This window comes from Leptonychotes weddellii, chromosome 9 (genome assembly GCF_054177405.1).
Source record: "Leptonychotes weddellii isolate Sample4059 chromosome 9, ASM5417740v2, whole genome shotgun sequence".
NCBI lineage: Eukaryota > Metazoa > Chordata > Mammalia > Carnivora > Phocidae > Leptonychotes > Leptonychotes weddellii.
Genome location: NC_138377.1, coordinates 1,173,054 through 1,185,740, shown reverse-complemented (window position 1 = coordinate 1,185,740; position 12,687 = coordinate 1,173,054). Strand labels below are relative to the sequence as shown.

Below are 12,687 nucleotides of genomic sequence, written 5' to 3'. Positions count from 1 at the left end.
GTTGGGCCCTTGTCTAAAGTAATGGTGGATGAAGAGCTAGACCTGGAGCCCTGGCCTCCTGACTCCAGATGACCAGCAGCAGATGGATTAAGACCCAGAAGTAATGATACACTGTAAAAAAAAAACAGCACTGGAACAATATTTACAGCTAGGGAAAGATGATTTTAAGTAGCCAGCAGCTCATCCTAGGGGCAGAATGTCCTTTCTGATAAAATATAAATAAAAGGGGATAATTTGCAATAAAGGAACCTTTTTACAAAAGAATGTCCCTTATTTATTTTTTTAAATACCCGAAGTAATCCACAATCACTGTTAAATAACAAGTTAAGGGTCTCTTAACTGCATAGTATATATACAGACTTCTAAAAAATGATTCTTATTTTGTTTAAATTCTGATTCAAAAATAGGTAGCATACTCCCATGGTTCAAAATTCAAAAGGAACAAACAGGTATATAATTAACAATTTGCCCTCCCTCCCCCGTCCTGCAGCCTTCCCCCGAGGCTAGCGATGTGACCAGTTTCTTACAACGCTTCCAAAGACACTTTTCACATGGACAAGCCGGTACAGATGCACAGAATTAGGCTTTGTCTGTCACGCAGAAGGCGGCACACTGGGCATGTGGTTTGGCGCTGTGCTTCCTTACTTCCGGCTGTGGAGCGGCCTGCTGTACAGAGGTAACGCCATCTCTTTAACCTATGCCCACGATGCCCACGGCGGACACAGGCTGCTCCTACCAGCCAACGCTCCACGAGCAACAATGCCTTATGAGCGATGTTACGTACGCGCTCTTGTGTGTGTGCAGGCACAGCCTTAGGGGAAATTCTCAGAAGTGAGACTGCGAGGTGAAAGGTCTGGTGCTTCTGTAGATTTAGTAGATATTGCTAAACCGCCTCTCAGAAGGAGCTGCCAACTGGCACTCCCACAGCATCACGGAAGAGGGCCTGTTTCTCAACCTCCTTGCCAATACCGCATTAGTAAATGTTCTCGTCTTTGCCAGCGTTAACAGGTGAAACATCCATTGTTTTCCCTGCATTTCTTTTATTTAGGAGTAAGGCTGAACATCCTTTCACATAACCTAAGGCCAAGTATATCTGCTTTTCTGTGACCTGTGTGTACATCTAGCCTTTAAAAAAAAAAACAAACTGATTTTCCTTACCAATTTTTAGAAACTCTTATATATAAAGGTAGTTAGCCCTTGCAATATGAGCTATAAATGCTGTTTCCCAGTTTATAATTTGTCTTTTGACTTTGCTTAGGGTGGTTATTGCCACACAGTTTTTCTTTGGGGGGGGGGGTGTTCTTCTTTTCTCAATGATTTGGTTTACCAGTCTTTTATAGCTTAGTGTTATACTTAGAAAGGTCTTGTTCACTCTAAAAATTTTTTTTAAAAAACACTTCTCAGAATTTTTCTAATCCTTTGATGGTTTTATTTATTCTTAAAATCTCGATAGTTGATCCATCCAGTATTTATCAAAAACAATGTCTTTAAACAGCAGGCCTCCTCACGTGTCTATCACCTGACTGGCCTGGGACCCAGGGAATGAAGCAAGGCCGGAGTGCCCACACAGCGTGGAGAAGTTGTGGACTGCCGTAACAGAGGTCACAGAAACGCGAGACACCAACTCTCCCTCTCACCACTTGTGAGTGAAGAGAAAACAAAGATGTAATTCATTTTAACATTTATTCCTATTTCACTTACATTAACTTTTATGGCAGGAATTAACAAATGGGGAAAGCACTTATCTACCTTGCTCACTGCTCTCGGTTGGGGAATCTTCATGTCGAAGGAAAAATTTCACTTCTTCCCTGCGTGGCCCCCACTTCTGAAGATGTTCATACATCATGTGATCAAAGGGTATAGGACGCTCTAGAAAAAAAACCACATCTTATTCCAGAAACAAAATGACTCCAACCAAAAGTAAAAAACATAGATTTAAATAAGTGTGTGTACAGACACACACATATATTAGAACTCAAGGATATTATAAGCACTAAATTTTAACTTTAATGAGGTGAAAGCAGGAGTATGAGTTCCCGGGAAATAACTTAGGTAACACGTAAGCACAAGAAGTGTATGTAAAAGCGATTTTGCAACATTAATTGGGAACACTGAAAAATGCCCTCTAGGATATTTATCAGGAGGCACTGTGCCTTCCACTCTTCAAAGAAACACTAACACACTGGTCCCACTTCGCCATTCATTCATGACAATGTTGCTTGTGGCAGTGAGACACACACAGGATGGACAGGGCACCTCTTGGCAACTCAGGAACTGGTGCTATGGCTGTTGGCCAGCACCTGCAGAGACCAAGAACTCTCCAGCTGATAATAAAAATGAAAGTCCACAGAATTAAATATACTAATGCATTTCAAATACTAAAACAAAGCTAAAAACCCCCTTACTCAGAGTATCGACACCAGTCACTTGAGAAGAGCACTAACAGCTGTTAAACTTACAAGGTACCATTTCATAGGTTTCACTCTAGTCTGCTTAGAACCACATCATGTGTACAGAAATCAAAACAAACCAAAAACCTGGGTTGTTTGCCTTTTTCTTAGGTATTTGAAGAACTATTTATATTTTGGATACTAACCCTGGGTTGGTTATATTGAAAATAAGTTTGTCTTTTAATTTTGTTGGTGCCTTTTGTTATACAGAAGTTTAAAAATTTTAAATGTAAGCAGTTATCAATCTTTTCCGATTTTGAATTTTTTTGTACAATAAATCCTCTCTACTCCAAGGTCAAAGGGATACCTATATTTTTTTCCTACAAATTATAAAGTATTGCTTTTCATTATCTTTATGGAACTGATCTGATTGTGTTTTTCCTACTTGAATTGTCAATTGTCCCAGCATCACTTACTTACTGGAGACCAATGATGGTCTCCTCTGACCTGGCTCAGGCCCTAGTGACTCCAGTCTCTTCTGTTCTGTGAGCTATTGCTCTCCCTTGGTGCGATGCCAGTCTTCAAGGCTACCACTTTATCACTGCTGTCTGCTAGGTGAGGTCCCCTCACGTGACTTATCTTTAAAACTGTCTTGGCACTGCTCGGCCCTTTGCTCCCATGTATCTTTTAAAGGAGCTGCTTGTCAAGTTCTTTTTTTAAACGTAGGCTTTTGGCTGTAATCATATTAATTTATTTATAAATAAAATTTGGGGAGATCCAAAATCTTTGTAAACTGAGTCTTCTAGTCCATGAACATGGCTCTCTCTCTCTATTTTGTTCAGGCACCTTGTGTTCTTCATTGATTTTTTTTCTTTTTAAAGATTTTATTTATTTATTTGACAAAGATAGAGAGAGAAGACAAGTAGGCAGAGCAGCAGGCAGAGTGAGAGGGAGAAGCAGGCTCCCCGCTGAGGAAGGAGCCCAACGCAGGGCTTGATTCCAGGACCCTGGGATCATGACCCAAGCCGAAGGCAGCCGCTTAACCAACCAAGCCACCCAGACGCCCCCAATGATTTTCTTTCTTTAAAAGTCACCATAGAGGTCTGATAAATCTTAATCTATTCCTTTGTACCTTACAAATTTTTTTATTTACATAATATGTAAAAATAACTTTCATTTTAGAATGATTGCAGACCTCTAGAAAAGTAGCCAAGACAGTACAGAGTTCATGCAGTTTCCCTTAATGCTAACATCTTAACTACGGAATCTTTGTCAAAACTAAGAAATCGATGCTGGTGCATTAGTGTTAAATTCCAGGCTTTATCTAAAAGCACTCCACCAGTTTCTCCCCTAATGTCCTCTTTCTGTTCCAGGAACTGAACCAGAAAACGTTGCATTTACTTGTCTTAAACCCTGGGTCTCGCTGCTCTGTAACAGTTCAGTCCTCCCCGCCTCCCCCTTTTTTAATGCCCTTGACAGTTCTGAGGCGTTCTGGTCGGGTATTTTGTAGAACGCCCGTAATTTTGACTTGTCTAATGTTTTTCCCGTGGTTAGACTGAGGTGATGGGTTTTGGGGAGAACTCCACAGAGGTGGGATACCTTCTCCTCTCATCACACCAGGGTGTGTGTGCCATCACCATGACAGATCACCGTGAAGCTGGGCTTGACCACTGAGCTGAGGTGGTGTCTGCCAGGTACCCCCCACCCCAACTACTACCCGATTCTCAAACAGGCAGTTGGCAAATGGTGAGTGCTGTAATGCATGGAGGGGAGGACTGCAGGCTGATGGCATCAGCCTCTTTCTCCAGATACATCTCCCCCAACACTTCACATGCTGACGACTGATTCACAGGACCTAATATAACCTCTAGCTCTGTAATGGGAAACTGGAGGGAATTTCTCATTCTCAAGAGTTTAATACCTCAGGAACTACCCCCTACCTCCACTCTTTGCTGTTACCAACATTAACAAATGTGGTTTGTGTAGGTGAAAAGTAAATTGTATTGTGAAATTTTCATATTTTTTTTGTAATTTCTTGCTTAATTATTAATTATGCCTTTCTGTTTTATATTTTATTAGTGTTTGTGTTTTACAAACATTCCTGGAAGCCCAAAGTTGCAATTTTTGAAGACAAGGTGTGAGATAAGAGAAATTCTAAACCTAGGCCTACACTCAAGAGAAGTGAAAACATGCCCACATAAGTAAGCATTTGCATGTAATGTTCACAGCAGCATTATCACAACCAAAAAGCAGAAACAACCCAAAGGTCCATCACCTGCTGATGGATAAATAAAATGTGGTCTATCACACTACAGATATTATTAAGCCAAAAAAAGGAATTAAGTACTGAGACATACTACAACATGGATGAACCTTGAAAATATCATGCTAAGTAAAAGAAGCCAGACCAAAAAGCCACATACTATATGATTCCATTTACAGGAGGTACCTACAATAGTCAAATACATAGGGCCAGATAGTCATACAGTGGTTGCCAGTGGCTAGAGGAGGAAGGAATGGAGAGGAACAGAGTTTGGTGATGGCTACACAACACCGTGAATGTCCTAAATACCACCAAACTGTACACTTACAAACAGTGATTTTTATGATATGTGAATTTTATCTCAAGTTAAAGGGGAAAAAAGGAAATCCTGAAATGTTCCCACTGCTGCTTGTGCTTGGAAGTGAGGAAGGATATCAGCAAGACTGGGGGCTCACAGGCAGTGACTTGGGAGAGTGGCGGGACAACAGTGAGCAGCGGTGTCCACCTTTAACACGAGCATACAGCTGCATGGGAAACCTTTCTTTAAATGTGCTCTGAGAAGTGGGCTTTCTCTAAATCCACCCTTTGAAAAGTGGACTTTGAGGCAAAGAAAGAATTTTACAGGCTATAGTCTAATCATACATTCACGGTGTGATGCATTGCTCTGCCCCAGAGAAGTTCTAGATTTCTATAAAGAAAAGGGTCCTGCCATTCCCAGAAATGTAAGGAACACTGTGCTGCTAAAGTTGCACCTTCCTGCACGTGCGGGCAAGCTCTGTCTTTCTCCTCAAACGTCAGGGCAAAGACAGAAATGGTCTCATCTCCGTTGAAAATGAAGTATGTGTTTGCTTAGCTCAAGTTCAGCACACAATTATTTGCACAAAAAACCCAAGCACAAAGTGAACTTTAAAGAAGTAAATTAGTTTTAGAAGTAACACTTTTTATGTATACAGGCCTATAAAAAAGATTTTTTAAGATTGTATTTATTTCTTCTAGAGAGAGAGAGCGTGAGAAGGGGGAGGAACAGAGGGAGAGGCAGAGAGAGAATTTCCAGCAGACTCCTTGCTGAGCACAGAGCCTGAAGTAGGGCTCGATCCCAGGACCCTGAGATCATGACCTGAGCCGAAACCAAGAGTCTGACACTCAACTGACTGAGCCACCCAGGAGCCCCTGAGCATAACTTCATAACGATTAAATCCAATTTTGTCCTAAGTCAGTTATTTAATAAATTTATTGCTTTCCTTTATGAATTAAAAATTTCAAAGAAAAGACTAATTTCAAGAAAAGTAAGCTAAAGCTTCACTGCCCTTGTTTTAAATAATAAAAGCTACCTAAAACATCATGCTCGTGTGAGCAGAGAAGCTAACAGCATCTCTAGTAATGGGAATCTTTGATAAGACTTTCAGGTATTCCTGGATAAGGCAAAAATAAAAGCAAGTAGGAAACTTGACAAAAGGAAAAGCTGAAGATTCTACCTCCACACCTGGTTCACAAGAGAGCTGGTCCTGTGTGGGGAGGGAAGCACAAGTAAGACAAACTGGCCAGAGTGACAGGCTGTGATGGGCTGAGCTGCATCCCCCCACTAATTCATATGTTGAACTCCTAACCCCCAGAACCTCAGAATGCAACCTTTTTGAAACTGGATCTTTAAGGAGGTAATAAGTAAAAATGAGGTCACCAGGGTGGGCTCGAATCCAATGTGTCCTCATATGAAGAAGAGACTAGAAGAGATGAGGACACAGACATGCCCAGAGGGAAGACACACAGAGAAGGTGGCATCTGTAAGCCAAGGAGAGAGGCCTCAGGAAAAACTAAGCCTGTCAACATTTTGACCTCAGACGTGAGAATGAATGTCTGGTGTTTTTTTTTTTTTTTTTAAAGATTTTATTTATTTATTTGAGACAGAGAGAATGAGAGAGACAGAGAGCACATGAGAGAGTGGAGGGTCAGAGGGAGAAGCAGGCTCCCTGCCGAGCAGGGAGCCCGACGCGGGACTCGATCCAGGGACTCCAGGATCATGACCTGAGCCGAAGGCAGTCGCTTAACCAACTGAGCCACCCAGGCGCCCGAATGTCTGGTGTTTAAGCCACCGAGGCCGTAGTACTGTGTTATGGCAGGCGCTAGCAAACTAATACACAGAGCCGCAGAGAACGAGTCTCTTCTCCAAAGCACTGACAATTATAGTGGAGTATTATATTTATGACATACTGATCACACTAATATACCACGAGTTGTAGATGCAGTAATTTTTAGGCAAGCATTCTCTGAAACCTGAAAATTTCTGTAAGGCTTCCTCTAGGGTAAAAAGATAGAGAATGGCTGTTCTAAGTGCTTTCCCCCTTCCTCTGAATCGTACTCACCAGAAAGTATCTCTTCAAGACCCAGCTTTGCTGTCTATTTTACTCAATGATTTAAGTGTTTACTAAGGGAATATGATAGTGAACAGACATGTTCCTGCCTTGCCTTCAGGAATTGTAGTCCAATGAGAGATATGAAAACTGCTGTATTACATTCTGATAAATACTATGACAGCACTGCAGCACAAGGGAGCGTCATGTAACACCCTCTGAGGCTCAGAGAAGGGATGAGAGGCAAAGAATGAACAGAAGTTAGCCAAGCAGGGGGACTGTTCTAGACAATGAGAACAGCATATACAAAAGCCAAAGCAACTATAGTATGCTGTGACCCTCTGCTGTGAGGTGTTAGTCCTCATTCCTGATGAGGTAAAACAACGGGGTATGATTTCAGGTGGGCCTGGGAACAAGGAGAGCACCAACCGAAAGACTCCTGTAAGGGAGATTAGCATTCTCAATGGCCAGGTGACTATCTGGGGCAATGATACTTAACAGTAAAAGTTTATTCCCTCTCAGATAAGGCAAAAGAGAGGGAGAGGGAGGTCAAGACTTAGAAGTGATAACAAGTAACAAAGAACAAGAGTGCTAAGAGACTGGGGAAGAAGCAACAATAACATAATGATCAGGCTCTAACAGCAGTCCCCCAACAAACTGTCATTACTTAACTGTCCCCGCACCCCAACCCCTGCTTCCTGTCACTGTTATCAGACTGATAACTGAGGACCTACCCTCTTACTTCTGGTTTAGTAATAGTCCAACATTTATCAAAGTCAAATTCCTCTGAATGTGCCCTGAAATCTTTGCTCTGAATTCTAAGGATAACATTGAAAGCACAAGACTTTGGAAGAAAATATTTAAAAATCATATACCCAACAAGGGACTTGTATCTAGAATATATAAAGAACTCTTACTGGTGATGTAATGTACAGCATGGTGACTTTAGTTAATAATACTGTAATGCATATTTGAAAATTGTTAAAAGGGGCACCTGGGTGGCTCAGTCGTTAAGCGTCTGCCTTTGGCTCGGCTCATGATCCCAGGGTCCTGGGATCGAGCCCTGCATCGGGCTCCCTGCTCGGAGGGAAGCCTGTTTCTCCCTCTCCCACTCCCCCTGCTTGTGTCCCTGCTCTTGCTATCTCTCTGTCAAATAAATTAAAAAATCTTAAAAAAAAAAAGTTGCTAAAAGAATACATCTTGAGGGGCGCCTGGGTGGCTCAGTCGTTAAGCGTCTGCCTTCGGCTCAGGTCATGATCCCGGGGTCCTGGGATCGAGCCCCGCATCGGGCTCCCTGCTCAGCAGGAAGCCTGCTTCTCCCTCTCCCGCTCCCCCTGCTTGTGTTCCCTCTCTCGCTGTATCTCTCACTGTCAAATAAATAAAATCTTTAAAAAAAAAAAATCTTTAAAAAAAAAAGAATACATCTTGAAAGTTCTTGTCGCAAGAAAAAAATTTTTTTGTAACTGTATGGTGATAGATGTTAATTAGACTTATTGAAGTGATAATTTCACAATATATACAAATACCATTAGGTATGTGAAACCAATATGTTATATGTCAATTATACCTCAATTAAAAACAAAAACTCTTATAACTCAATAATAAAAATACAAACTCAATTGAAAAATGGGCAAAAGATCTAAAGGATCTAAATAGACATTTCTCTAAAGAAGAGCACATGGCCAATGAGCACATGAAAAGATCTCAACATCATTAGTCACTACGGAAATGCAAATCAAAACCACAATGAGATACTGCTCACACCCACTAGGATGGCTAGAATCATGTACATAATATCAAGTGTTGGCAAGAATGTGGAGAAACTGGAACCCTCACTTACTTTTGCTGAGACGATAAAATGGTTGCTTTGGAAAATAAGCTGGCAATTTTTCAACAAGTTAAACAATTGCCTTACCACTCTGCAATCCTACTCATAAACACACACCTAAGAGAAGTGAAAACAAACATCCACCCAAACACTTGTACACGAATGTTCACAGCAGCACTACTCCTAATAGCTAGAAAGTGGAAGCAACCCAAATGCCCATCAACTGCAATGGATAAACACAAATCCATCTAATAGAATATTATTCAGTGGGCGCCTGGGTGGCTCAGTTGGTTAAGCGACTGCCTTCGGCTCAGGTCATGATCCTGGAGTCCCGGGATCGAGTCCCACATCGGGCTCCCTGCTCGGCAGGGAGTCTGCTTTGTCCTCTGACCCTATCCCCTCTCATGTGTTCTCTCTCTCTCATTCTCTCTCTCAAATAAATAAAATCTTTAAAAAAAAAAAAAAAAAGAATATTATTCAGCAACGAAAAGGAATGAAGTACTGATACCAAAACAACATGGATGAACCTTGCAAAACATCATGCTCAATGAAAGCCAGCCAAAGGGGACTCCATACTGTATGATTCCATTTATGTGAACTATCCAGAACGGGAAAATCTACAGAGACAAGAGATTAGTGGCTCCTCAGGATGGAGGGGGTTGGAGAGGAATAGGGCATGACTGCTAAGGGGTATGAAGTTTCTTGTTTGTGGTGATGAAAATGTTCTTTGATTGGGATGATGGCTGCACAACCCTGAGTACACTGAAATGACTGAATTGCACACTTTAAATGGGTGAACATATTGTATGTGAATTTTATCTCAATAAAGCTATTTAAAAAAGTGTAAGTAAGCCTTCAGTGATTATCCCTAAGTCCCCTTTCAACACTTGAATTTGGATGCTCTCATTATCACCTCAGATTCAGCATGTTCCAGCTGATCATTCTCTTCCTTTCCAACGCAGACCTGCCCATACCTACTCCCTCTGTTTTCCTACCACATAAATCCTTGGCTGGTACTGAAGGCCTTTGTGCAAGCTAGTTCTTCTAGTCTCTTCCCTGCTGCCTACTTTCTTTTTTTTTTTTTTTTTAAGGTTTTTATTTATTTATTTGACAGAGAGAGACACAGTGAGAGAGAGAATACAAGCAGGGGGAGTGGGAGAGGGAGAAGCAGGCTTCCCGCTGAGCAGGGAGCCCGATGTGGGGCTCGATCCCAGGACCTGGAATCATGACCCGAGCCGAAGGCAGACGCTTAACGACTGAACCACCCAGGCGCCCCTGCTGCCTACCTTCTCTTAAAATACCAGTCCCTTAGCTATCTTAGAAGCACACTGTTTCTGTGTTCTTCTCTTGTCCTTCCTTCACATCGCTTCCCTTGTTGAGTATAGCCTATCTACATTCAACCTCTCTTTAGAGTCCAAATTATTTTGCAGAATCTTCTGTATTCAATAATCATACTACTTACGCTGATCTTCTCTGCCCAGCTTCACTGTAAGAGCCAATAGAGTTAGCCCTTGAACAACACAGAGGTTAGGGACACTGACCCCGTGTGCAGGCAAAAATTCACATATAACTTTTAACTCCCCCAGAACTTAAATACTTATAGCCCACTGTTGGACAGTAGCCTTACTGATAAATAGCCAATTCACACATATTTTGTATGTTATATGTATTACATACTGTGTTCTTACAGTTAATAGCTAACTTTTTCTTCATTTTTTTTGGTATTTCTAGGCTATGTGGTTTATTTTTTCAAATTGTTGCAAATCTCCAAAAATTTTCCAATATATTTACTGAAAAAAAATCCACATACAAGTGGACCTGAGCAGTTCAAACCTGTGTTATTCAAGGGTCAACTGCATTTGCTCTTCACAATTTAATAAATATGATCAAGGGCGTACTGTTTAACAGGTTTTGTACGCAGGGAAAAAAAATAATGTTTCTGCCTTGAAGTGTCAGAGGGAAAAGAAAAGCTGATGAACAACTCAATACATATCAAACAAAACACTGTAAAGTCTCAGAGAACAGAAAACTCTCACTTGGTTTGTAGTGAGATCAAGAAAGATCTCACAGAAGAGCTCCATCTATTTTCCCTACTTATTTCAGATGGCACTAGTAATAAGGGTCAATTACGTATCTTTTACGGAAAGCATTTGTAAAATCTTATCCCCATGTAATGTGATTTTAATTACTCAATTCCTCATTACTACTACAGATAACTAAGAACTACAAGAAATATTTTGCATTTGATAAATATTACATTTTATATACTTAGTCATCTCTACAGAGCCTAATACATACCATTTCCCCTCCACACTTCAGCTAAATGGCAACTGCCTTCTCCAGGTTCCTTGCAAAATTCTACAACATCTCGACATGTTGTTTCTGGTGTTATAGGAACTTCTGTTAGAATCTGTTCGTTGTTGCTCAAGAACACGGTTAATATCATCTGTAAGAGAAAAGATTAAAGCTACAACTTAGAGTCATCATCATAAGGGATTAATCTGTAAATTTAAGGCAATCCCCTCCACCTCCCACTCCCCTACCCACACCAAAATGCCTACAGGATTAGTTTTTGGAAACAGGCTGATTCTAAAATTCATGTAGAGGGGTGCCTGGTTGGCTCAACTAGAACAGCACATGACTCTTGATCTTGGTGTTGCAAGTTCAAGCCCCACACTGGGTGTACAGACTACTTACACAAATAAGAAATATAGTTAAACAAAAGTCATGTAGAAAAATTAAAAGGTAAAACAAGTCAGGAAAATTCCAAAAGAAAATAACATTAGAAGGAAACTAGCATTACCAGATACTATAAAGCCTCAAAACAATATGGCAGTAGTACATAAATATATCAATGGAACAAATTATGAAGTCCAGAAACAGAAAATGGTAAATGACGAAGGACATAACTCAGAATTGAGGAGGGAAAAAGACTATGCAATGAATGATGTTTGAACAATATTCCCATCTGGGAAAAAAAACTGGATTCACATCGCACATCATTTACCAGCATAACCTCCTACTAGGATCAAATACTTAAATATAAATCGTAAGTTTATAAAAGTTCTAGAATAAAACCAGGTAAATTCCTTTTTATAACCTTGGAGTACAGAAGCGCATTCTAGCTATAGCTCAAAAACCAGGCTCTATAAAAAAGATTGATATATTCAAGCAAAAAAGACAAACTGAAGGAAAAATATTTGCAATGCATATTACAAATAAAAGGTTAACCTCCTTAACATATAAAAGGCCCCTAAGGGGGCACCTGGGTAGCTCAGTGGGTTAAGCGGCTGTCTTTGAGGGTCATGATCGCAGGGTCCTGGGGTTCAGCCCCATGTCCCCAGTGTTGAGCCCTGCATCAGGCTCCCTGCTCAGCGGAGAGCCTGCTTCTCCCTCTCCCTCTGCCTGCTGCTCTGCCTACTTGTGTGCTGTCAAATACATAAAATCTTTAAAAATAAATAAATAAAAGGCTCCTAAAAATTGATAACAAAGGTGAGGAAGAGGCACCTGGCTGGCTCAGTCAGTGGAGCGTGTAACTCTTGATCTCAGGGTCATGAGTTCAAGCCCCACGTTGGGGATAGAGTCTATTTAAAAAAAATAAAGTTTAAGGGGCGCCTGGGTGGCTCAGTTGGTTGAGCGACTGCCTTCGGCTCAGGTCATGATCCTGGAGTCCCTGGATGGAGTCCAGCATTGGGCTCCCTGCTTGGCAGGGAGTCTGCTTCTCCCTCTGGCCCTCCCCGCTCTCATGTGCTCTCTCTCATTCTCTCTGTCTCAAATAAATACATAAAATCTTTAAAAAAAAAAAAAAGTTTAAAAAATTGTCTGGGCAAATATAACAATATATCAGAATAAAATGCA

General features: G+C 41.0%; 1 protein-coding gene across 6 annotated transcripts in view; it reads right to left on the bottom strand.

Moving 5' to 3' along the window:
* Window positions 1-12,427, bottom strand: part of PPP1R13B (protein phosphatase 1 regulatory subunit 13B) — a 56,259-nt gene extending 43,832 nt beyond the window's left edge. For 4 of the 6 annotated variants that reach the window (XM_081829821.1, XM_081829823.1, XM_081829824.1 and 1 more), the window contains exons 1-3: window positions 12,337-12,427; window positions 11,128-11,275; window positions 1,750-1,869 (exon numbers count right to left, since the gene is read on the bottom strand). In XM_081829821.1, the coding sequence (XP_081685947.1) occupies window positions 1,750-1,869; window positions 11,128-11,275 (268 nt within the window). In that variant the 5' untranslated portion in view covers window positions 12,337-12,427. Of the gene's footprint in view, window positions 1-1,749; window positions 1,870-11,127; window positions 11,276-12,336 lie in introns of those variants that run through there. The other 2 variants (XM_081829825.1, XM_081829827.1) reach the window with 1 other exon arrangement.
* Between the last annotated feature and the right edge of the window lie 260 nt (window positions 12,428-12,687).